Source organism: Tympanuchus pallidicinctus, unplaced genomic scaffold (assembly GCF_026119805.1).
Source record: "Tympanuchus pallidicinctus isolate F22 unplaced genomic scaffold, pur_lepc_1.0 scaffold16, whole genome shotgun sequence".
In the NCBI taxonomy this organism is placed as follows: Eukaryota; Metazoa; Chordata; class Aves; order Galliformes; family Phasianidae; genus Tympanuchus; species Tympanuchus pallidicinctus.
Genome location: NW_026294679.1, coordinates 13,744,396 through 13,768,799, shown reverse-complemented (window position 1 = coordinate 13,768,799; position 24,404 = coordinate 13,744,396). Strand labels below are relative to the sequence as shown.

General features: G+C 35.2%; 1 protein-coding gene across 3 annotated transcripts in view; it reads right to left on the bottom strand.

Annotated features, from left to right (window-relative positions):
• The window catches only part of LOC128077672 (adhesion G protein-coupled receptor A3-like), a 252,454-nt gene that overhangs the window by 36,577 nt on the left and 191,473 nt on the right, over positions 1-24,404 (bottom strand). For all 3 annotated transcript variants that reach the window (XM_052677159.1, XM_052677160.1, XM_052677161.1), the window contains exons 13-16: positions 13,647-13,854; positions 12,501-12,709; positions 5,695-5,822; positions 4,700-4,823 (exon numbers count right to left, since the gene is read on the bottom strand). In XM_052677159.1, the coding sequence (XP_052533119.1) occupies positions 4,700-4,823; positions 5,695-5,822; positions 12,501-12,709; positions 13,647-13,854 (669 nt within the window). The remainder of the gene's footprint in view (positions 1-4,699; positions 4,824-5,694; positions 5,823-12,500; positions 12,710-13,646; positions 13,855-24,404) is intronic.

Here is a 24,404-nt window from a genome sequence, read left to right as displayed (position 1 = left end):
AGTTAAAGAAGCACTTGGACAGTCTCTCAGACATATGGTCTGATTATGGTGGTGGCTGTGGAGCCAGGAGTTAAACCTGATACTTACGAGTCCCTTTCATTTTGGGATACTCTATGATTCTGTGATCCTATCTTCGGTACTTGTGGAGCTTAAATTCACCACATCACATATTTCACATAAATTTTTGTGGGAAGGGCTACATTTTCCTGATGAAATAAGCAGTTATGATTGATATCATAATATTGATATCATAATACTCATACGATACAGAAAGAACTGTCAGGACGTAAGCATTATAGTCAGCATTGCACCTAACACTGTTTGATAACTGCAGCTATTATGCTGAAAACGATGTTTCCTTGGACTCTATCCTCAGAACTCATATTTGGGAATAAGCATCAAGCTACCAAATAGAAAACTGCAGTTTCTACAGCAAGAAGATGCTGCCTTCAGTAAGAAGATGTGCTCCTTCAATAAATCTCACTACTTCATAAATAACAAGTTCCACAAGGTGCAGTTACCATGGTAGTGATCAGTATACACATTTATGCCATACATCTTGGTGCAAAAACCTCTCTTCAGCAGATCTAACCTGCGCACAATTTCTGTTTCCCTCTACTTCTAAAATTTTATTTCTTTTTAAATTAGCATTATTTTCATTTTATTTCAGCTCAGACTGTTCTTCAAACAGTTCTATATGGACTAGCATTCTGATTAAACTACTAATTCTACAGAGTCTTTTCAGTTAAATGAAGGGATTAACAAATTTCTCTATAGTTTCCTACACCACAGGATGTATTTCATGATTACAAATCATTTAGCAGTAGAAGAAACTCCTGCTCTCTTCCAAAGTAGAAAATTTATAGCAAGGAGTTGAGATCCAGAATTGAGGTAGGTCTCATCAGGAAAAGACCAAGAAGTAGAATTTTCAGCATGCACATCTATGTCCACAGCATGCAAAGTCTTTAAGTGTCATGAGTTGCTGCTGGTAAAGTTTCTAGCCACTGACAGTCTTATTTGCATATATAACTAGCATGGTTCCTCTTGCAGCAACACTAAGCAGAGCAGAGCCCAAGACCTATCAAAAGCCTGTAATTTGCATTCTTCTATATAAATTAAGATGCCCTGACAAATTTCATCACAGTACATTATTTTCACATCCATCCTTTAAAAAAAAACAAAAACAAAACAAAAACAAACAAATGAACAAAAACTAACCAGAGTATAAATAACTACTGTTTTTCTGCTCCTTCAATAATATTTTTGCACCCCCAAGCTCCAACACATGACGCAGCTCTTAGCTCTAGGATCTCCATAGTTTAACAGTATTCAAATGCTGTTAAATTAGTAAGTCATTGAATGATCATGTTACCTTCTGTCTGGACACAAATATGAAAAATATAAACCAATATGATTTTGTCCCACTTTTCTCTCTCCTGAGTCTTGTGCTCTTGTGCCTCTAAATCTATTCTTCATGCTTTGACACATGGGGTGAGGCCAATCATTTCAATCCCTTGCAGCCACAGCCTCATGGTTATAATGCTCTATATGAAAATAGAGGCCATAAAACTGAAATCTTTCAGACTGAGGGTACAGAACTAATGCCTTCCACACCACAGGGAGTGATGCAGCTACAGTTGTGTTCCTGCCATCTCATTCTGAACAGGAAAGGAGCAAGTGTCCTTCTACTCTTTGAAAGAATGCTGAAAGCCTAGCCCAGGAAGATGCAAATGGCTGACTACATCCTCCACTGGCTGACTCAAGCACCATTCTGTCTGGTGTACAGTCTGTGAATCATCCCATTATTCTGTTCCTAATGTAACATTTACCTTACTCAAATGATTTTGGAATAATCTCAAAAATCTGAACTCTACATCAACTGCCATCACTCAGTGGCACTCAGAGTCAAATTCAAACAGTCTGTAGATAGAACCTAATTCATATAGGAAATCTGTAAAGAAGCAATCAGCTCTTTCAGATTGACACTCAGTTTTCTTTTTAAAAGATTTGTTAAGACTACATAGCAAACATACAAGAATTGAGACTGACTAGAAAATCATCTCTGAAATAGGCATGCAGGTTTAAAAGTCAGTTTCACATTTTTAGATTCCAGATAGTTCAGTTTTTTTTTGCCTTCAAAGAGATATGAAGGTTCTTCCAGATATTTACGAGAGACAATGGATCTTTTCCCATAGTATTAATTCTTTATGAGTAAAACTAGCCTGGGCCACATAATTTAGAGGGAGAAGGCAACAAGTTATTTTGGAATCACCCGTTTTTGTTAATTTTGAAGGAATAATAACTCATTTATCTCAAACATTTATTCATTATTATCGCTATACTTCATTGTTTCCATGCAATCTACAAAGTAAATAACCAGACAATGATTGTAACAACAGATGGTCATTTGTGATCATGTAATTACATGACCATAGCTGCCCTACAAACTAATATGCTACCCTCACTTTCAAACTGCAGATAAAGAGAATAGTAAATGATATTTCAATTTGATAGAACTTACAGATTAATTACAACACAATTTACCAGATGTTGTGAGATATTTCTCTCAGAATAATTTCCTGGGCAACTGTGTTACTTAAATGAAAACTATGTAATATTCATGTGTATGTTTTGCAAATGAAATATTATAGGTGCTTGCACATTTTCAGATACTGCATACTGATGGTTATGCACAAGTATACACAAGAGGTTTCCAAAGCATCTCACTAAAAATTAGAGTAATAACTCTTTAACTAGTTATACAAGTTTTGTTAATAAAAATTATTGGACTTACATTAAAATAATGTAAATATTAAAAGCAATAGGTTTAAATACTTAATATAAGTTATATACTGCCTACTGTAGTAAAATATAATTGTTTTAAAAATTAGTTTTAGAAAAGATACATTTAATAGCGCATAGAAACAGAAGATGGAGTAAAACACCTCCTTCCTTTAGTCTTTTGCATCTTATTTTCTTCTAATTTCCCTGTAAAATTAGGTCATCTTGTGCTGCCAGTATCAGAGCAATAACTTGGACAAGCTTCTGAAGCGAGTTTGTGTATCTGTCTGAAGACTTCTAGCATTTTCTACTGACAGGACAACAGAAGAACAAAATATTATTTTGGAAAGAATGGTGTTAAAATTCTTCATTAGCTTGTTATTAATATACAAAATGTTCAACCAGCTTTTAAACTAAATTATATTTAAGACCGCACTGGAATTTGCAGATTGTACTGCAGTAAGTGCAGGTATAATATTATCTATACTTGCATCTAGCAATAGTTGTGAAAACACTGCTTTAAAATTTCATAAAAACATAACACAACAAAATTTTAATTTAAAGTTGCCTAGTTATGTTCTTTATATGCTCTCCTTAGACAGGAACAATTCCAAGAAAGATATTTCAAGTAGGCTTGCTGTTTATTATTCCTTGTAACTATTCCATTTGAACTTTATATCTCAATCAAATGTTCAGTTGAAATAGGTAAAAATTGTAAGAAGATGTTTTACACACAAATACAGAACAGCAATTTACACTCTGTTTTTTTTCAGTAACCTTGCTAAGAACTGGCTTGAGTGCTTAAATGATTAATGCTATGATTTTCATTAACAACATAAATATTATAAAGCAAAAATAAGTATATTTGTTTTGAAATTCCAAGCATGGACATTCTCCCAAGCCAAGAGAATAATTCATTTTAGCTAACAAAAGCAAATTGAGCCACTGATGTCAGGGAAGGTTTATAATGGGACAAAAAAAATTATTTTCTGAAAGCTCAAACTCCGTAACATTATTCTGGTTTTAATTATATGGAAATATTGTGACAGCAGTAGGCAGAATCAGTTCCTCCATGCATAAAAGAAGGAGAATATACATATGCTAATTTAAAAAAAAAAAACCTCAGGTAGCAGAAATATAGGCCATTTAAGGAATGGAAAATACATCTATCTCAGTTAACATTTAGCAAAGATTATTGCTATCACAGATGTTTCTGCTGAAATCCTTCTCAAGCCACAGGGCGTAGCCGTCAGGTGAGAAAAAGAGCAAACATGAACTGAAGCAGATGAGTATGGGGGCCATCGCTGCTGTTGTCTGGCAAATCTTACTCTTATATCCAATTCAAGCCAATCAAAACTGGACTAATAACAGGCAAAATACCTAGGAGAATGCTGGCTTAGCAAAATGCTTTAGTATAGCTGCAAACCAACAGTGTTCATGAGATCTGGAACACTTCTACTAAACCCAAAAGAAAGAAATATTAAAAATAAAGCAATACTGCAACAAGCTCTCATCAGGCTTTAAGCAAGATAACTGAAATAACTCCTGTACAGACTCAGTCCCTATGTTCACAGCAACTGAAGTCATGCCCATTCTATGCATCTCATGACACTATACCTCTGGAAAGGACAGGTCAAGAGATATGAAATAGTCCAATAATGCAAACAAAATCACAAGATTACTGTGCTTTGTCACCTTCTCTTGAGCTGTAACTACAAGACATGATCGTACCAGAAATACTGGGCTATTTAGGAAACAACTAGGGCCAAACTCAGCCAAATTGCTCAATAATGACTTACTCTGAAGATCTTAAGATCCAGAAACAGTGTATGAAAAGAAAGAGAACTATCAATATTATGTTAAAAGATAGTTTCAAATTTCCACTCTTTTAGTAAGAATTACTAAGGAAGATACTTACAGCTTGACATATAATTGGGTATTTAATGCGATTGATTCCACCAGCAAAAACAGCAAAGGTAAGAGCAGTATGGAAACAAAAGTTGAGAAGCATGTGCCATCCTTTTCTACTTATTCGGATTGTACTGTTGAAAAATAACATTTAAAGATGAAAAAAAAAGAAAGCATACCTATTATGAAAATTAAACTTTGGAAAAATGATTAGTGTGATAGAATTAAATTTGCTGATTGAATACTTATTCAGCAATATGCCATTAGAATTGTCTGATTTATATAGCACTGAGGTCAATAATGGAGGATGTAAAAAGGTTCCTACTGACTTAAAGGTTCCTCCATGAAATCGAACATCAAAAGAAGAGTGATAAAAGCAAAAGGTTTATTGCATAACTTCAGATATGCATAACTTTAACAAGACATCTCTAAAGGAATAAATGCAAGCTGAAGATCAGAAGTCATTGCATTAAGTTCACTTAATTAATATTTAGCAGCTGCTACAGTACAATACATTCCTACTCTCTTTTTAAATTGCTAATGTTCTTCAACAGAAGTATGTAGTTAAAATGGCATTTCTAAAAATCTTTTATATAAAGGAAAATGCAAAAATTTTCTAAAATCAAGATTTATAAGTCAAAGTAAGTTTCTTTCAACCAATGACAATTGCCAAATATTTCAACAAAATGTCTCAGACCCCAGTGCCCTCACAACAGCTGTGTGCCAGACAGCAATTTGACAGTGCATGCGGCTTGATATGGAATTGTCAAGTTAGAAACCTTAAGAACTGTACTCAGACATTTAGACATACATCTCAGGAAAGATACACCTTGGTAAAGGTTGAAGCAACCTTTCTTTTCTTTGTGATTTCTCTTGTCTAAATCACGCACTACCATCCAGCAACAATTCAGATCATTTTTCCTTTCAGTGAGGGTTAGAAAAATTGCAGTATCTCAGCATAACTCTGACCATTCTAACATAAGCGCTTTAAAATGGAATTCTTACCTGTGATGGACAATGTAGGTGATAATGGAAGCAAACAGGCACAATAACATAACTGCAGTACATGCATATACCACAGGGTGCAGAAACTCCCCTGGGTACTGGGGAAAAGACAGCACTGTCTTAAAATCCTACAGAGAAAACAAAATGATTTAACATTGTTAGGCATGTGTGAAACTCTGAGACTTCATTTCAATATGTCCTGTCATTTCTAGCTGCTTCCTCTCTAGAGCAGGAAAATAAGATGATGAAGTTTTTATGCAGATACAGTTCATGAATTTACAATGACATCAGACTGCTCCTTCCTCATCTGCATACACTTTGCAAGAGAAAAATTAACCTTTTTGTACAAGCAGACATACCTTAATTAAAAAAATAATAATAATAAAAAACCTGAAAAAATATACAGAATATTACATCTTGCCAGTTTTAGTAATATCTGTTCCTTCAGATAACAAGAACTTCATGCATGTATTTTACTAGGGTATTAAGTACAAAACATCAAATTACCATAAAGTGTCTAAATGGCATACGCACAATTTCGTAAGAACTGTAAGAAGGAAATGGAAGACCCGAGAATACACCCAAAGTATTGACTGAGCAGCTTCTGTACTCTAATTCAAATATACACTTCTATATTCCCAGTAGATACAACTCCCTCTAACTCAGTGAGCCTCGTATTTAGTTGCAAATACTCTGTGCCTGTATCAATTTGAAAACAGTTTGACAGGTGTATTAACAGGGAAGTAAAGATCCATGTGTTCCTTCTTGAGCTGCTAGTGCCTACTGGCAATTCTTCACGAAAAAAGTAATGGAAAACATTAGTAACTTTATAACATTGATCATATCATATTTCCATTCTAATGTACCAGATCTCACAAGTAACAAAGGATGGAAAACTAGATCTGCACATAGGATGGATGGAACCAAAAGAAAATTGCTGCACTATGAATCATTGTAGAATGGCCTGGGTTGAAAAGGACCACAATGACCATCTGGATGTACTGTTTTCTACATTCATATTAACATTCCTGAGTACATATAATTATTAAGTCAGGGGACAAGGTACAGTGCAGTTTACCTATCTAGTAGTCATTATTTTTCTTTATAGTAGCTTTTAAGTTCCTAAAAGTGATTGTACTGGTTTCTCCAGATGTGTATTAATTTCAGACATAAACAGAGCAGCTTACAACATATATAAACAAGACTGTCAAAATGAACAAATAACATAAACAAGATGATTAGTAGGCATTGTAACATCCTTCCACCACAGAATACCACAGTACTCCTTCAGGTATTGTGTGTCCCTTAGTTTGAACCCATCAGTTAAATTTGCAGTCACTTGTCATACTCATAAATACACTCACAGCCCTGCCTGGTACACCAGCACTCAATGTCAGTGATGGAATCATCTGTCACATAGGTATTCTCACACTGTCTCCTAATGTTTCTTGCTACTCTTCCCTCAACTACCACTGTTAGAGAAGAGAAAAAGAACTCTCCATTTGGTGATTTTGCCTGCAGAAGAATAAAAAACAATCAGCATCTTTAAGCTAATTCCATTTAAAAACATTTATTTATTATCTCTTTTCTAATCTTGCACAATTAAGCAGTAAAAATTTTGGGTGTCATAATGTGTTATTGCCAACAAAGAGTAGTCTTTTCAAGGATTTTGCACGTAGAAAACTGATTTCATTATAAATATAACAAATTCAACTTGTCTGTTTTTTAACAATAATTAAATCTTATGGATCTGTCTAACTCCCTTGAGCAATCCTCTGGGGAAAAACAGCATTCAGAATACAAAGTTTTTTGGATTTTTTTAAACACTATGCAAAGCAGCATTATTGTACATTATGTTTTAAAAAGACAAATTTGCCCATTTTACTGAGCTCCTCATAGTCTTCATCTCTTTTACCCCATACCACAAAGAATGGAAGATTCCTTAAGACAATAGAAAACAAGAGCAAACAGAAAGAAAAAGCATGAGTCAGAGGCCCATTTTGTTATAAAGTTAAGGCATCTTGAAGAATATAAACCTGGATTTTTGTTCCCAGTGCCAGCTACCTATGTATTTTACCACAGAAAAATATGTTATTCAGAGTAATTTAGTAAAAAGCAGATGTAATCAAAGGAGAAAAGAATAAAATATTGCTCTTATGAATATATTCACTCCAAGACTTTGTACAAAAGATTGGCACATTCAAGAATATTCTGAGAAAGACCAGTAATCTTTTGGGGGAGTTGGTTTCAATATCATCCAGCAGGGTTACATGTGCCGGTTAGTTCAGAAGTACATGCCAACTGAGGATTTCAATGAAGAGTGTGTGCCTCTTTGTCAGGTCTCTAGCTGGCAGCAGAGCTTGGAAACCTAGGTCTTTATGCCAGGAAGCATTTACATACATGCAGAGGAATCTCATTCCAGCAAATTTTGAGGATGTACCACGCTAAATATTCATTTCATGTCTAGCTGGTAAACTTTCTGGATCTCTTTCATAATCTTCAGTGGTTACAGTCACCTCAAATCTCTTCTGGAGATGTAGATGCTTACACACAAAAATTTTTTAAATTTGATTTTTAAAACTCTCTCTTTGCAAGCAGCCTGATTTTTCAGAGAAATGAACCACTTTTCCACAGCCTGTTATGAGAAAACCTTGTGTTTTCTGGGGGTTGGATGGAAAATTATGTCCATCTTCCAAATAACATCTCTGCAACACTTCCCTGACTCAACAGTTAATTTCTCAAAAGACTTAGGCTATTTAACTGGGAGTAATCCTGAAATATGAAAGTTTAAAATACTGTTTTCAGAACTGAACTTCATCAACAGGCAAAAGAAATTCTGCAACTGTCTCCAGTCACACTGAAAGTACTGAAAATAAAGTTTTTGAGGCACTGCGATCTTTCTAACTTGGAGAGATTTAAAAGATTCAGGAAATGCTTGTAAAACAAAGAGAAAAATCCTTTAACTTCTTTGCACAATCTCTTTGCCTGCTTTTCACTTTCTCATTCACACAGTATTTCAAAGGTTTGCTTTCAGAATAGTTTCAAATATCTTCTGACTTTGTCAGTTTGATCTCCTCAACCCTAATTATCTCAAATAGCCATTCACTGAGTGTTGCAAAAACACACAATGAGAAAATTAAAAAAAAAGATAACCCACCTAATGTTGTTTGAAATAAGTAGATTCGACAATGAAGGAAAGGAATTTATGATTTTATGTTTGTCCAACCTATCTCCAGGTTTACAGTTAAAAAATGCTAATAATAATAATCCATTTTATCTTAATTGAGAAGTAGTGTTACATGTTACATAGCTTTAAGAATTTTGCTAGTGTTTATTTGTCAGATTTGAGAAAATTACTATTGACAAAGCAGTCTTGTCAGGGGAAAAGGATATGTTGTACACAATTACAGTAATACCCATCACTATTGAGTTGCCATTCTGTTCTAAGAAAAATGAAAGGAAGAACAAAGGACGTTTGTCAAAACAAATTTAGCAGATTTTGAAGTTCAGTGTTGCTGTTAGATATTTTTGTTATCTCCTGCAGAGTTCTACTCATATATATACTATGGCTATAGGGCACTACACTGGTTATAACACATACAGAAATTATCTTGAAAAATTAAAATCTTGATATACAGCTCAGTTCACAAAAGAACATAAATACAAACTATACAACAAATATTTGTAATTGGATATACTGCAGCTTCATTACATATAAATTCATAATGTTACTCCAAATCAGAATGCCATATGGTAGAGATTTATAGTTCAGTGCCCTGGAAGGTGCTGGCCACCTTCCAAAAGAACCTAGAGTGTGACTGTCTTCCACCTACAGGTAACAGAAGTAAAGGCAAAATAAAGAACAAGTCCAAACACAAAGTGCATGAAGGGAAAGATAAGAATAAACTCAGGAGCTTTATTTTACAATATTTTACTCTCACCACTAAGACGTACCATCCAAAAGTTGACCTCAGAAAAAATGATGCTATGTTATACCTGACATTATTGTTTTATTTCCATCCATTGGCCCAACTCAGAGCAGCATGAAAGTGTGAGACCAGTGTGAAGAAAAGAGCTTGTATTTCCTTTCCAATTCAATCACCAAACTGCATTCTCTCACTAACATTACTAGAACAACTGCCATATAGAGGAATTCAAAAGCTCTACATGAATCCTCTCACTTCAAGCATGCGCATGCTTATTAATTATCAATCATAGTTGATAAATCCTTGATTACTGCCTTTTTATAAAAGGACTGTACAAAATCTTTAACTCTTTTGTGGTACGTAAGCAGAAACAACTTTTTTAAAAGCAACTCAGTGAACTTTGTCTTTCTATTTAAAAAGATGATGAACAGCAACAATGAATCAGAGTATGAGCCATAAAATGGACAGCCAGATTAAATGAGGCTTCTATTTCATCTTGTTCCACAGCAGAATACATTATTCTGATAGCAATGTAAACCTTCAAGTTTCTTTATTGCTGCTCTTCAGTTTACACCCACTGCTTCAGCTTACTGCCATAATCGATTATGAGTTTTTATGGTTTAATAGATTTGAGAATTAAAGATTAAAAAAAAATAGCATTAATCATGACATTGTGGCTAATTCCATTGGCTACAAGTCATACGCTATTTTCAACTTGCTGCAAGTTTGTATTTTAAAATATATTAGGCACTTAGGTGTAAATTAAGAAGATACACATAGGCAATTTGTACTGTTCATATTATAAATTAATAGCTAAAAAGAACAATGATTTTTTTTTCCCCATTTCTGGCATGAGAATTGAACTGTCCAGAAAAGCATAATTCATACTAGAGGAAACAAACCTTAACTTTATGCCACAAAACACTGATAAACAAATAACATACTTGAATGAAAACAATTAGATAAAGTAAAACTACAAGTTTCCAATAGTGGTTCAGAAAGACAGCTATTGGAAACATATTTACATGTATACAGACACGTATCTGCACATGTGTATGCACATATAAATTACATAAGGTCAGGCATCTTTTCTCTTAAAAGTAACTGTGAAATACGACCTAGGCAACATCACATCATTTGCTGCCACATCAATTTCGAAGAAAATTCTATTTTCTTGTGTTGAACAGATAAAAATGAAAGATTTACACAGGAAAAAAATGCGAAGTTGAATTACTGTATCAAAATAAACACAAGACCTAAACTGAATTACATATCAGATACAAAAGCTGCATTAAAAGGTGCCTTGGCTGTCTTTACAGTTGTGGAAAACCCAAACTCATCAGAGAAAAATGTGTATTCAGCTTTAGAAACCAAAAATTAGTTGTGACTCCTACGTCCATGTACCATTTTTGCAAACAAAATGGAACCATGGAATTGGTTATTTGGAGGCAATTAGTGAAAGTTTAATAACTACTTGAAGTTTAAGAACAGGCTGAACCCAGCCAGCGAAGAAGCCATTTTGGGTGTGGCACCTGCAAAGTCAACAGGTGCTTTCTTTAATGAATTTAGGAAAGCACCCTCAAAGCAGAATTGTTTCACATTCAGGGAAACAAGTGGGTGAGTTGTTGAAACAAGTGGGCAAGTTGAAAAAACGCAACTCCTTGGAGCTGTAGAAAATGAGGTACATTTGATGTCATCAAATCTTAGGAACAGCTCTTACATTCTGAGCAAGTCTGCAATGGGTGAAAAAATGTTTAAGTAACTCTGAGAGAAATAGGTTCTTACAAAGCGGACGATAATATCCGCATTTAACTCGTGGGTGCTAGAGCTTTGTGCTATGATTGGCTGCCATCTGGGCTCCATCTGACAGCAGCAGATTGGTATTCTCAGCACACGTCCTTGCAATTCCTGTCGCCTATGTTTGCTGTCCCTTACACATACACACAATACAGTATTTACTCAACTATAAACATTTCTGTAACACACACAAGCAGTGTCTACGGTGCAGTTATGCACCAGTGTTCAGGATCAGTCTGGCATTAATAACACATATCTATTTTTACAACTGGTTTACATTAAATTATTGAATGGTGCAAATATGTTTTCACCTACATATATTTGAAACCTTTCTTTTTTTTTGTTTGCTTTTCTTTGTACCCTGAGTAGTAAAACATACTATTACTACGTACATGATCTCTCTGCTTTCATGATGGTAACTTTCTGTTAAGAAGAATAGTTAAATAACTGCAATGGGAACTGTGAGTGTGACTCAGAACAGATTAAAGCAGGCTGATGGCTTAGCACTGCACAGAAATATTTTTCTTCAGCAGCAATTTAGCAAGAGGGCTGTCAGCATCACTGTACTAACTAAAACTCCTTCAAGATCAACACAGACAGCAGTGTCCTTACTTAGGAGAGCAGAAGATGTTATTCCTTTCCATTTATTAAATGATTCAACATTGCGGTATGCCCGCAACTAATTAGTATGATCAACACAGTGCAGGGCAGGAACAAAAGCAGACCAGCCTCTGAGATGTGCTGATGTAAAAGCACACTGGAGTATACATTTTTAAACGCTGTCTTATAATTTATAACCATAACATACTAATCATTCCTTGATGAAATTCTCATTTCTAAGATTGAATTTTAATGCTGTTTCTGATTAGGCCTGTCTCTGGATAGTAAAGCTGACCAGCAGGTTTATTCACTTACTAGCAGTTAAATAACTTTCTTTCTTTAAGGCTGCCTCATACAAAACATCATAGAAGACAGAAGGTCAGTTATCAGCATGTAAGAATTATACAGCTACATGTAAAAAGAACATTTGTGTATGACAAAATAGAGAGAAATATAGGTACAATTGCTAAATCATATACTTACCATTAGCACTGCAAAGTTACTGAAGTGAGTACTCTGAATGGTGGTAATATTGCCTGCAGAACTAATTATGTGGCACCCTTCTCCCCACCAGCCTCCATGTCCATCTAGAAGGTCAAAATCCCAGAAGGCTGCAATGGGGTCTATACCCCGTGCAAAGTGCCTCAACCCTATAGTAAGAGGGCTGGTGAGGTTTCCAAAACTGCACCCATCTGCAAAAGCAACAAACTGTATCAGAGATATGGAGTGGAAAACCCTTTACAGATAAATGTGTAAAGAGATCAGATACAGCAAACTATGGGGGGGGGAAAGCAAAAGACATACACTTTGAATGGTCAAAATCAAAAACAGTGCATACATTCATAAAAGTTTGCAGTAGTTTAAATAAATCTGAATAACATTTCAGTCTCACAGTGTGTACAGATGATCTAACCAACCTTCACAAAACCAATTTTTTTTGTTTGAGATTTTTCAGTTAGAGCCAATGTTACACTACTGCCCATGAAACTGCAAAAATGGCATAGCTTCATTGTGTGATTAATAGTTCAGACAATACTGCACTAAGAAAGTCACATTTAAACATTTTTTTAACATTAACAGAAATGAGTGCACTACTCAGAATCAAATAAAATTATTAAAATTGCCTGGGTGAATAATTAATCAAATTAATGATTGACTAGCATATATGATACATCACACCTAGACAAAAGCCTTTAACAACACCTATTTTATGTTCATTGTATCGGAAAGTATACTGGTAAGTACTGATACATGCAACAGGGCACCACTCCTTCCCAGACCGGCTTATCTTTATCAGTCTAGCATGTTAGCACTGCAGTTTTCATTGGAAAGAAAAGAGTAAAACAAGGTTCCTTCGTATAGCACTGTGCTTTAAGAAAGATGCTTCTGTAACAACAGTCAAAAAATAGTAACCCAAATTTGCATTCTAGTCATACAGCAATTGCATTTCTTTATCTGCAGGAGAATTGGAATAAAATCATGCTGATAGGAATAAATTCAAACATTTCTGCTAAAGACAGACTGTTCCCAGCCTCTCAGCATACAGTACACTCTACTCCTCTATTCTCTATACAATCAAGTAAACCTTAGCTTTCAGATTAAAGGAAATAAAGCATAACATTTCCTCACCTATTTTAGCAAAAACAGCTGGTGTGGCAACCGTCCTACGTTTCCCATCATCTGCAAGATTTGATGAGTTTCCTGTGCTGGGAAAGAGTTTTCCATTCCGAAAGACAATAAACTGTAGCTTGCAAGTTGCGTTATCAACAGATTGCCAGGCTGAAGACTGAGAGAAGACAGACTGTGGCAAATGAACTGAAGCTACTGCTACAGCATTCTGTACAATGAGAAAAAAAAAGAAACATTTAAAATGCAAATCACAACAGGGTTGCTTTCATGATGTTTTAAACTCCTGTACAAGAAATGTATGCTGCCTTCCTTTTCCAACAGACTGGAAGCAACCAAAGAAGCACGAGCTGTAACCATGGGAATAGGATTGGTACAGTGCATATTAAAAGGGAAAACGTTTTGATTGAATGTGTGAGTCTATATGGTCAAGCTCCCTGCTGCAGAGGTGAGAATGGTTCTTACCGTGCCTGCTAGAGGGTCCATCAACACTGCAGATCTGATTTAAAGAGACAACCTCTACCAGGTTTTCTCCTTCACTTAAAACAGAATCAGACAACTTACATTAAAACATTTCACTGAAAGGGTAGTTAAGGAATATTAAAATAATTTTATTAATACAAATAAAATAAGTCAGTAGAGAACTAGAAATGAGTATATAGCACATTTTATAAATACATTTTTCTCTCTTCTTATATGGAAAATCAGTTAACTCTGTGATATAGTAACCCAGGATTAAAAATCTTACAAGCATTAATATAACAGAAGAAAATAAGACAGCACTGAGAGAAAATGAATGAAGACTGTCAGATCGCTATAATGGCTTTGCGTCGTGATTGTGTTATACACCCTTTTACAAGCAGATAATTCCCTTACAGCGTATTTATAAAACAGACCAAACATTATGTTCTGAGGGCTTCACTCATCAAGCATTTCTTTTCCCTGCCCAAGTATAAAACTAATCATTAAAGGGTGAGTTATTTACAAAGACAAACAAATGATGAGCGATGGGAAAATAAATAGGGAGTCTGTCCTGAGCCTTGAAGTGAAAAGTGTATGTATTTAAAAACAAACAAACTACAAAATGTTCTAATTTGCATTTCCCCCAAGGGCAAAGTATAGCTTCTGTGCACATAATTTACATAGATTATCACACAGTTTACTCACAGTACATGTGCACTACCTCTTTGAGAAGTAAAACCAATATTCTTCACCACAATGTAAAGAAACTTAGCATTAATATATGTCCATATGCTAGGATAAATACACACATGAGTGATAAAAGACACAAGGTAGATCAGCAAACTAAAATACTGGAAGCACCTAGTCACCACGCAGCAAGTATGGGAGAAAAGTGTGAGCAGTCTGTGATGTCACTGGGATGTTTGAGTAAACACATAAAGGCTGAGTATAATTTTCTCTTTATTATCATATATATTTTGGAAAAATTTTGCTATTCTAACAAAAAAAAAAAACCCTCTAAAACAATAAATTTTTTCTTAAGTATTCAGAGTGGGCAAAGACACATTAAAAACAAACAGGAAAAAAATAGAAAATAGCAACACCACATTTCTACATTAGATTTTAAAATGACTGTGAAGGCTTTAATTGGAATTAACTGAGCTAAACATCAAGTACTTGTCCTCAGATTGTTTCCAATGTCTAATTCACTGATTCTAAAGCTGTCATAATTGGCTTTGTCTCACGCTTCTGAAAGAGACATATTTCCCTCTATGATATCCCAAAGTATCTGTGTAAGCTGAATCTCTGATGATGCCATTTTAGCAATAAATTTGTTATTAATAAGTATGTACAGAAATTTTTAGTAGTGTCATTTGTCAAACCCCAAATCTCTGCTGACTTATCTGGAGATTTACAGAAGTATAAGAGAAATTATACTGTGATTAACTTTTTATAGGATTTTTTTCTTATTATTCTGTGCTAGAAAAAGCAGCAACATATTAAATTACACTAATTACTTACTATACACAAACAGAGAAAGCTAAAAGTATCTGAATAAGCTTATGATAATGAAACCCACAGCTAAAGGCATTGGGATAAGTAACAATGTGCCATGACTAGAGAAAAGCAGTCCTACACAAGCCACAGGAACACAACAGGTTTATAGCACTTTTGCTATGTGGTTGTCCTATATTGTCTTTATTTTGCCTTGCTGATACCAGTGACAGCAAGTGACGATATGGATTGGTAAATGGAGCTTGACCTTGACTGGGGAGGGAAAAGAATAGGCTGCTCACATCGCTCACATCCAATACACAAAAAGCTGGCTTCAGCTTCAAGATCAAGGTGAGGACCACCCCTCACCTCCTCACTATTGCTCAGTCTCCACCAACACAGAGTTCTTTAATTACACAGCATAAAAGACAAGAACTCAATCAGTGTCTTAGGTCTCACTGTTGATGGCCTTTGTCTCCTGGGACAAAGCCTAACGCAGGTGTGCACAGCCAACTCAGGGCTGCAATGCACACCTTTCTCAGACTGGCTGAGCAAATCCCACACATACAGCAATACAATATTAAATTCATCACATAGCAAAAAGACACATTTACAGAAAAAAATCTATTCCTCCTCAGACTTCAGGAAAGGGCTTTTCCCTATTTAGCTCAAAAAAAATGTAACAAGAGCATGTATATCTATTCTGTCTTCACAAGGCTCCCCCTGGAGTATTGCAATCAGGTCTGGGGCCCTCAGCATAAGACATGGGGCTGTTGGAGTATGTTCAGAGGATGGCCACAAAGATGCTCAGAGGGCTGGAGCACCTCTCCAATGGAGACAGGCTGAGGCAGCCGCATTTGTTCAGCTTGGAGAAGGGGTTTCAGAGACATCTCATTGTAGCCTTTCAGTACTTGAAGGGAACAGGTGGGAGACAAACTCACTTAGAGGGAGTGAGGCTCTGGTACTGCTGCCAGGAGAAGTATGTGTGCCCCTTCCCAGAAGATGCTTAAGACCAGATTGCACAGGGCCCTAGACCCTGATCTGGTGGGTGGCAATCAACCCACAGCAGGTGGATGGAACTGGATGAGCTATTCTCTGATTCTATAGCATTAACTATTAATAATCTTTGGTAAATAATGTCTACAGTCAATTCCTGGGATATGGTTTAATGGTCTGTGAACAGTGCCCTATGTATATCTGACATTTTAAACAAATTCTTTTGAGTGCACGTGGTCTAGTGGAGCAATGGGCAAAGGGACAGGGATATTTCTTGACTGGACAATGTACAAGTAAATTCAAAATATTTGCTGAATGTAAATGTTTATTTTATGTAAAAATTCATCAAAATTAAACTTCAAAATTAAACTGCCTGCTACGCCAGTATGTTTGCCAAAAAACTCCTGTGCTAGCATAGTCATGAAAAATGCATACATTGAGGGTGCCCACACATTCACAATGTTGTTTAAAAATATGGATAAATATTTGTGAACACTTTTTACATCTACATGATTTTTTCTTTAATAGTGTTACTCATTATTCACAGGAGAAGAATCTGAGCACTCATGCAAACCCCGTTTTTGCAGAAGAGGATGGGTGGAGACTGATTATCGCCTCAGTCTTCAACTTCACTAATTTTATGTGTAGTGATGAAAAAGTCAGTTTGCTACCCTTGCCTCAGTTTCCCTCTCACCTGGTGAAATAATTATTTTTTTTTTGTTCCTGACTCCAGACATGAAACACAATATATGAACAGATTAGTACTAATACCAAAGATGATAACATTATATTTGGAGTGAATCATTGTGCTTCAGATGTTTCAAATTCCACATAAATAATCTTCAAAATTACATTTGGATACCGTATTACTACATCACACAAGAACTGATAAGATGTTGTTGCTAGTAGCAGTATCTGAAGAAGCTGCTCTACCTCTAAGGGGAAAAACAGCACTAGAGAAACACTATCAAATGTCTTCATAGGATCTGCAGCTTTGAAATGACACAGGTCAGCACTGGCAACTTATATTTTCCCTGGAAAAGCTCAGAGTTTGTGTTGGCAACCAGTTCAGATTCAGACATTCGCTGAGCATTTTTGAACCAGAATGCCAATAGTCCCTTCATGACTCCATTTCACTTTTAGTCCTAATAACTGGATTGGACTGCCAATCATTATGAAAGGAAATTCTGAACAGTGAAAATTTTTTTCTAAGGAATACTTTTCCTGCTGGAAAATGCCAGTGTTTTAAAATGCAGACTGTCCTCAGAGATCCATCAATTTGCGCAAAAATAAAAATAAAAACCTCAGGCCAAGGAAAGTGGGATTATCAGCAGAAAACCAGCTCTAAGGTTATTTCAGGTGGCTTGTGGACTCCCAGCTCTTAAGATTGTTTGTGACATGGGAAAATTTCCAAAAAGTGAAAGGGAAGGTTGTTTTCAATACTTCAAATAATAATCGGAAAGTAAATTTTGTAAGAACATCTGAAATTTCATTTCTTTTTTTCACTTCTGTGCTAAGTTTTTTTTTCTGTGTGTGTGTGTGTGGAACTGTTCAAAATAGATTAACAGAAACAGTATATATGATTCAACATGGATCCTAAAAGTTTAAAATCTGAATGGAAGGCCAAAGACAAAATGGTCCCCAGGATATTGAGAGCTACAGACTCTTGACATTTCTGCAGCTCATTCATGTGTGACCCTTATTAAAAACATTTTAAAGAAAAAAATGAAAGATTAAAAGTGAAGTTTTTCCCCAAGCAATTTCATTCTGGTCTGCATTCCATTCTTTATAATCAATGCAAGCATTTACAGGGAGTTTTTAAGTGTTTAGGAAAGACAGCCTCTCGCTTTAGGTGTCTTTATATGTTGGCCCTTCCAGTTTCATGATCCTTTATAGAGAGCTGCTCCCATTTTCAATATTGCTTCCTGATTATCTCGCTCTACTTTTCTTAAATTTAAGAAAATACTAAGAAAACATACCCATTATCAGGCAATCCTTAGCAATGAAGATACTTTGTAACACTGTGGAATGATAGAAATCAAAATATTTTCAGTTCTTTCTTGCATATGCCTTGATATAAGATCAGTTTTGAGTTAAAGTGCACTATTTCTGTTTGAGATAAAATATATTTCATAGGAAAGCATTCAGTTTTGAGTCCTCAGAACAGCTGAAAGTAATATTTTTCCAGTTGTGAGTTTCTTTGACTTAAACAACAGTACCTGAGCAAGCGGTCAGAAGAAAATGGGAAGAAAATAGAAGACTAAATGAGATCACTTCAACATCTACAAGTGAACTAGAAAAAAGCAGCTTCACTGCTTCCAGATTTTAAAGAGTCTAGTCATGTTTTTTACAGATCCAAATGCAATACATTATGTACTATGTACGTTGCTCTGAAAATAATGCCATCTATTTATTTTCATGGAAACTAGAACAGATATAAAGAATATAGAAACACTATTTGATCGAGAAAATTCTTAGCTACAAACACTATTTTTGAACAGTCACCAGCATTAGCTATTCATTTTCATGAACTATGAACACGAGCCTGGCTACTAAAATTTGGACCAGCAGAGGTGACTCTCTGTTACTGATGCCACTGCTGAAACGCACCACCCACTGCCTTACTGTGCTCACATCCACTATTTGATCTCCATAAATGTCCAGCAAGCATCAATGAACATTAATGGTTGCAATTTTTTTCCACATAGAGGAATTAAGTGAAACGTCTTCGCCTCATGAGCACTTCTATGTCAGACACCATTCGGTCAGACTGCCCCTCTGCTGCCATCTGTCACATGGCAACAAAATATAACAGAATATTGGTGGGAAGATTCCACCCCTACTGCCATACCATCAACATCCGTCTTTGATATCATGGACCAGTGTAGTAAAATAGGAGGCATTACTTTCAGAGCAGCCTTTGTATATTATTAACCATCAACGGGTGTTGCCAAAATATGGATAAGCTATATAAAGTTATAGTAGCAGTAAAAGTGTTGCAACTAAGCTCTACTGGTAATAAACTATATTACTAAATAAGTATTGACTGAGTTAACAGTGTGGTCGTCATCATAAAATCAAGTGAATAAATTAGACATATCCATACTGTAGGTGTTAATTAGGCCATCAAACAAGATAGCAGCTCCTCAGGAGCAACTGAAGAGATAAATTTAGAATTTATGTTAAAGGTTTAGTAGTTAACATAAAACAATGCAGAACTGTTTGTTTTTTTTTTTTCAGTTATCCCTACTGGTGGATATTTAAAACATACTCCTTTGGAATTAACCCAGCACATGAGATAAGAAATATGGACAGGCATTTGGCCCAGCATTGTGAAGCTTGGTGTATGTAGCGACCTCTTGTTCTGGTATAAAAGCAACAACAAAAAAAAAGAAAAACTTCGAATGCCAAATAAAGGAACAACTAGGGTTATGTAAGACACATACTCAATAATAAAACAATTTGTCAGGTCCAAAAAAAGGTAGGATTGACGTTTAAATGGGAAGATACAAGGCAAGCCAATTGTAAGGAGGTTCCCAGCCACCTTAACTTATTTACGTAACTTCGTTTCTGATTTATCACAGTTTAGCTGTAGCCTATTAGTCTGCTGTTCAAACCTTAGCCTGGAAAGGCTCAGGAAGGACTAGCAAGAGAAAAGCAAAACTGATACAGCTTCCCAGACAGAAATGAAAAGGTATCACCAGAAATCCAACATAAAATTACCTGGCTACAGACATGAAATTGGTAAGCATGATAGGATTATTATATAATTAAGACATTTTGTGGTAATGCTCACAATATCTGGAAAACTAAGCACAGAGTCCAAAACATGTTTGTTATAGCCAGACACAAATGTTGATTTAATGCATAGTGAAAGTACAACATGAGCAATAAGTACAGGCTATTGCATGAAGAGATACAAAGCCACCTATAAGATGTACTTAAAGATGTACTTAAGAAAGGTTTTCTAGAAGTTATGCTCTTCAATTAAAAGATTAGCAAACTGCATGAAAAAGCTGTTAATATAAAATAATCTTTGAAAATCTGGTAATCAGTAATGCTTTGTCTAGTAAATATAAATATAGAAGTATTCTCCACTTTAGGATTTGTATTTCAAACTTTAAAAATTGGTAAACTCAGAAAATTTATTAATGAAATTTAAATGGATTAACAAGTTCAGCAGCTCAAAAAAAGATACTGAATTTAATCAGAAAACCAGTGAAAAGGAAAAAAATGACACTGATCAAAGGAAACAAAGCGGTTATAGGAGTCAAGAAATAACTGAATATAGTAATAACTGACAAAACCATTTGACACACAGCAACAAGTCCTTCAGATCTATATTCCAAAAAATGTACAAAGAAAGAAGTAGAGTTAATATGGAGAGAGAAATGTGTAGAGATAAACCTGAAAAAACAATCAGGTAATACTTTTTTTATTTAACCTCAATTGAAAGTATTGATGCTTACATGGGGACAGAGGATCAGTAAGAAAAAAAGAATTTGAAAATTACTACAAATGTCAAAGGAGAACTCACTAAGAGCTGAATAATGTCATGGAAATCTCTGACAACTGACACATGAAATCAGAGGACAATTGTAATAATACTGATTGATTTAAGGAGTACGCCAAATTAGTCATACAGTAATGATGACTTCTCTGTAAAATCTTCTATGGTTAGACAGTGTGAATCAAGTGTGGCATGTAAATAATAACACAGACCCACACATGAATGAACAACTTAATCACACAGTTTACATTACTCACAGTTGCTGCTGCCACATCTCCACATTTGTCTGCTCTTGTGTCAAGACACAAACTGCTTCCACAAGACTGAAAGAGTTGCAAGTTTCCTGAAAATGTGGTGTCCTTTAGGCACATCTATATGGACTGCTGTGTCACTGTTTCTGCATTCTGCTGTGTTGCACTGAAGTTGCTTAGTCGCTTATGCATTCATGCGTGATTCCTTCAAACCACAGGTCAGCCCATTGCATATGAGACTTCATTATTAATGCATCCATGAAAATATAGCCAGAATATGTAATACATTTCTAAGGAAAATATGATGTGTGGAATTATTGAAGCAACAACCGACCTGTTTATCTGATATTATGAAGGAAGATGAGAAGAAGGAAAAAAGAAAAAAAATCAAAGAAAAAAATATAACAGAGACAGGGTATATGTACCAAAGGTAAACAATACCAGATTCACATAATGGACATACATACTACATATTGGGCTTCAGCTTGATACTTCCTCACTAGATAAAGAGAAGGGGAAGGGGGGGCAGTTTTGATAACCCTGATAACAGTTTTTATAGAGAAAGACATACAGGTCACCTAATTTCTTTTGCCTTCAGTAAAAAAACTGTATAGTATAAGGAAAGCTGATATACTGAGAACTAGCAGAAATAGTGTCAGGTGAGTAAGAAACCAGTTAAAACATATAACAAATTCATTGACTTTTAAAGGGAAAGACTTAGGTTGCAGTGAATATGCCAGAAATTTGTATGGAAATTAGTTTGGACACTTCTAGTTTTCATTTGATGTCCTTGAATCAAAGAAATGGAATGTCACCTAAGACAATGTTGTAAATCATGCACTTTACATATTTGTAATTAGAATTTCTGTTATAAACTGGTGAAATAAGCCACTTTGAAAAGCAGCAGACAAGGAAAAGAACTTGAATGCACTGGTTGATCACATGGATGAATCTGTGTCATTGCAATTTAGCAATAAAAAAGACTAATCCAGCCCAGAACATTTCAAATGAGGCATTTCCATTAGACAGAGAAACATGGTGATTTTGAAGAATGAATAATTTGTTTCACAAGTGCAGAATAAAAGAGTTCGGCTTTGCTAGCCTTGCAAAATAAGAGGTTATCTGCTGCCTTTAAAAACACAAGAATAGCACATAGAGAGGAAGAAGTATCACATAAACAGCAAGCATGAGAACTGAGACAGATAGGATATTGGTCAAGAGTAAAGATGCAGACAAAAGTATGAAAATGTTTCTTAGCCCTTGTAACAGAAATAGTGGAGTAGTCTGCAAAGAGGAAGGACACACAGACACCAAGTTCACCTACTTTTGAGATAATATTTGAATACTTTATGTATAGAATTACACAACAATATTCTCAGGAAAAGAAAATGAGAACCCACTCATGGCAGTGTCAAGTGACTCACATCTTTAATGAAAGATCACTGAGCGTAGAATTGATACCATTTTTAAAGAAACAGAAAAAATTCTGCACAAGTAGCAGCTGCATACAGTTGGCAAACTTGAAAATTGAGCTGCATTTCATGTAGACATCTATTTTGGAAATTTTACTATAAATGAGTAAAAATAGAACAATTAAATACTGATGTGAGTTGGAACAGTAAAGAAATTAAAACCTACATGTAGTTTCTATTACTTATCCTCCTACAAATTGTCTTTGGAATTGAAGAGGTCTTTAGCACTTGAGTAACAAGAGCTCAGTCTCCTACATCGTGCGGTCATTCAACACCGATATCCAACACAGATTAACAGTTAATTACTGACACATGCTCAGATGAACATCCCTAATACAGAATTACCTAAAACTGGCATCACTAATCACTGCAGCACTGTTTTTTAACAAGACTCCTAGATTTACTCAACCTGAAATAGTTTGTAAGATATTATTAATTTCTGGCAAAGCTATTGGTTAAACATCTGACTTTGAATAAAAGATGAATACTTTGATTACGTGTTTGATCCGCTAGTGTATCTCACACTGTACCTACAGAGAGAGCCATAATAATACTCTGATATTATGGCAACTGCAAATAAAGCCTTCAAAACTCCAGTGTAAATTGAAGCAGATGCTTCTACAGGTCACTCAAAAGTACAACAAATCTGCAGAAAGCCTCAAACATTATTGCTACACACAATGTAAGAATTAGATTAACATTTTAAAATTATTTACAGTTGATAATTTAGTATTAGTATTTTTTGCATATTCCAAATTTCCACACCAGCATTCCAAGAATTACCCACATTTTTATTTTGTTGAAATGTATCTTTTGCACATTTATGATAATAATAGTGTAAAATTTGACAATTCAATTTTACATAACAAATAGAACACAGTTTTGTTCTGATTTTGTGTTATTATTTTTTATTTTAGACAAAATTTTGATTGCAATAATCTTTTTAGATTATACAGGACTGCTTCAGTTCAGGGTTCCATATTTCAAGTCAAGCAGAATCAGCATTAGGCTTGGCATAATGCAGAGAATTATGCCAGGGGATGCATAAATTTTGTCCTTATAGGAATGAGAGATTTTAGGGATGGCTGAGTTTTCAATTGGTATTTAAATTTTTGGGATGTGGAGGTGAGGTGAGGTGAGGGAGCATAGGAGCAGATCCTTGATGTATTGATTTTGGACATATCCTAGAATTCACGTTAACTTCCCACTGTTCTTCTCCAGACCTAACAGAGACTTGCTGCAGCTTCTTTTTTACAGAGGATGGCTTCTGGCAGTGAGCTCTACAGGAAGAATCACCCTCTTAGGAGTTTGGTTCACTGAGCCCTTCAAGGATGTATGCATTCCTAGAAATACCACTTTTACCTCCAAGCTGCCTGTAATGAAGGAGTATTTTTCCTTTTTATTTAGAAGCTCAGATAATCTCTAGACATGCGTGAGATGTTTCTAGAAAGGTGATGAGCATGTTATTTTTTGTTGTTGTTTTGTTGTTTATTACATCAATGATATTAATGTCAATTGTTGCAGATACACTCAGCAGATGTGACAGCCATATGCTAATTTTTTTTAATATTTTAAA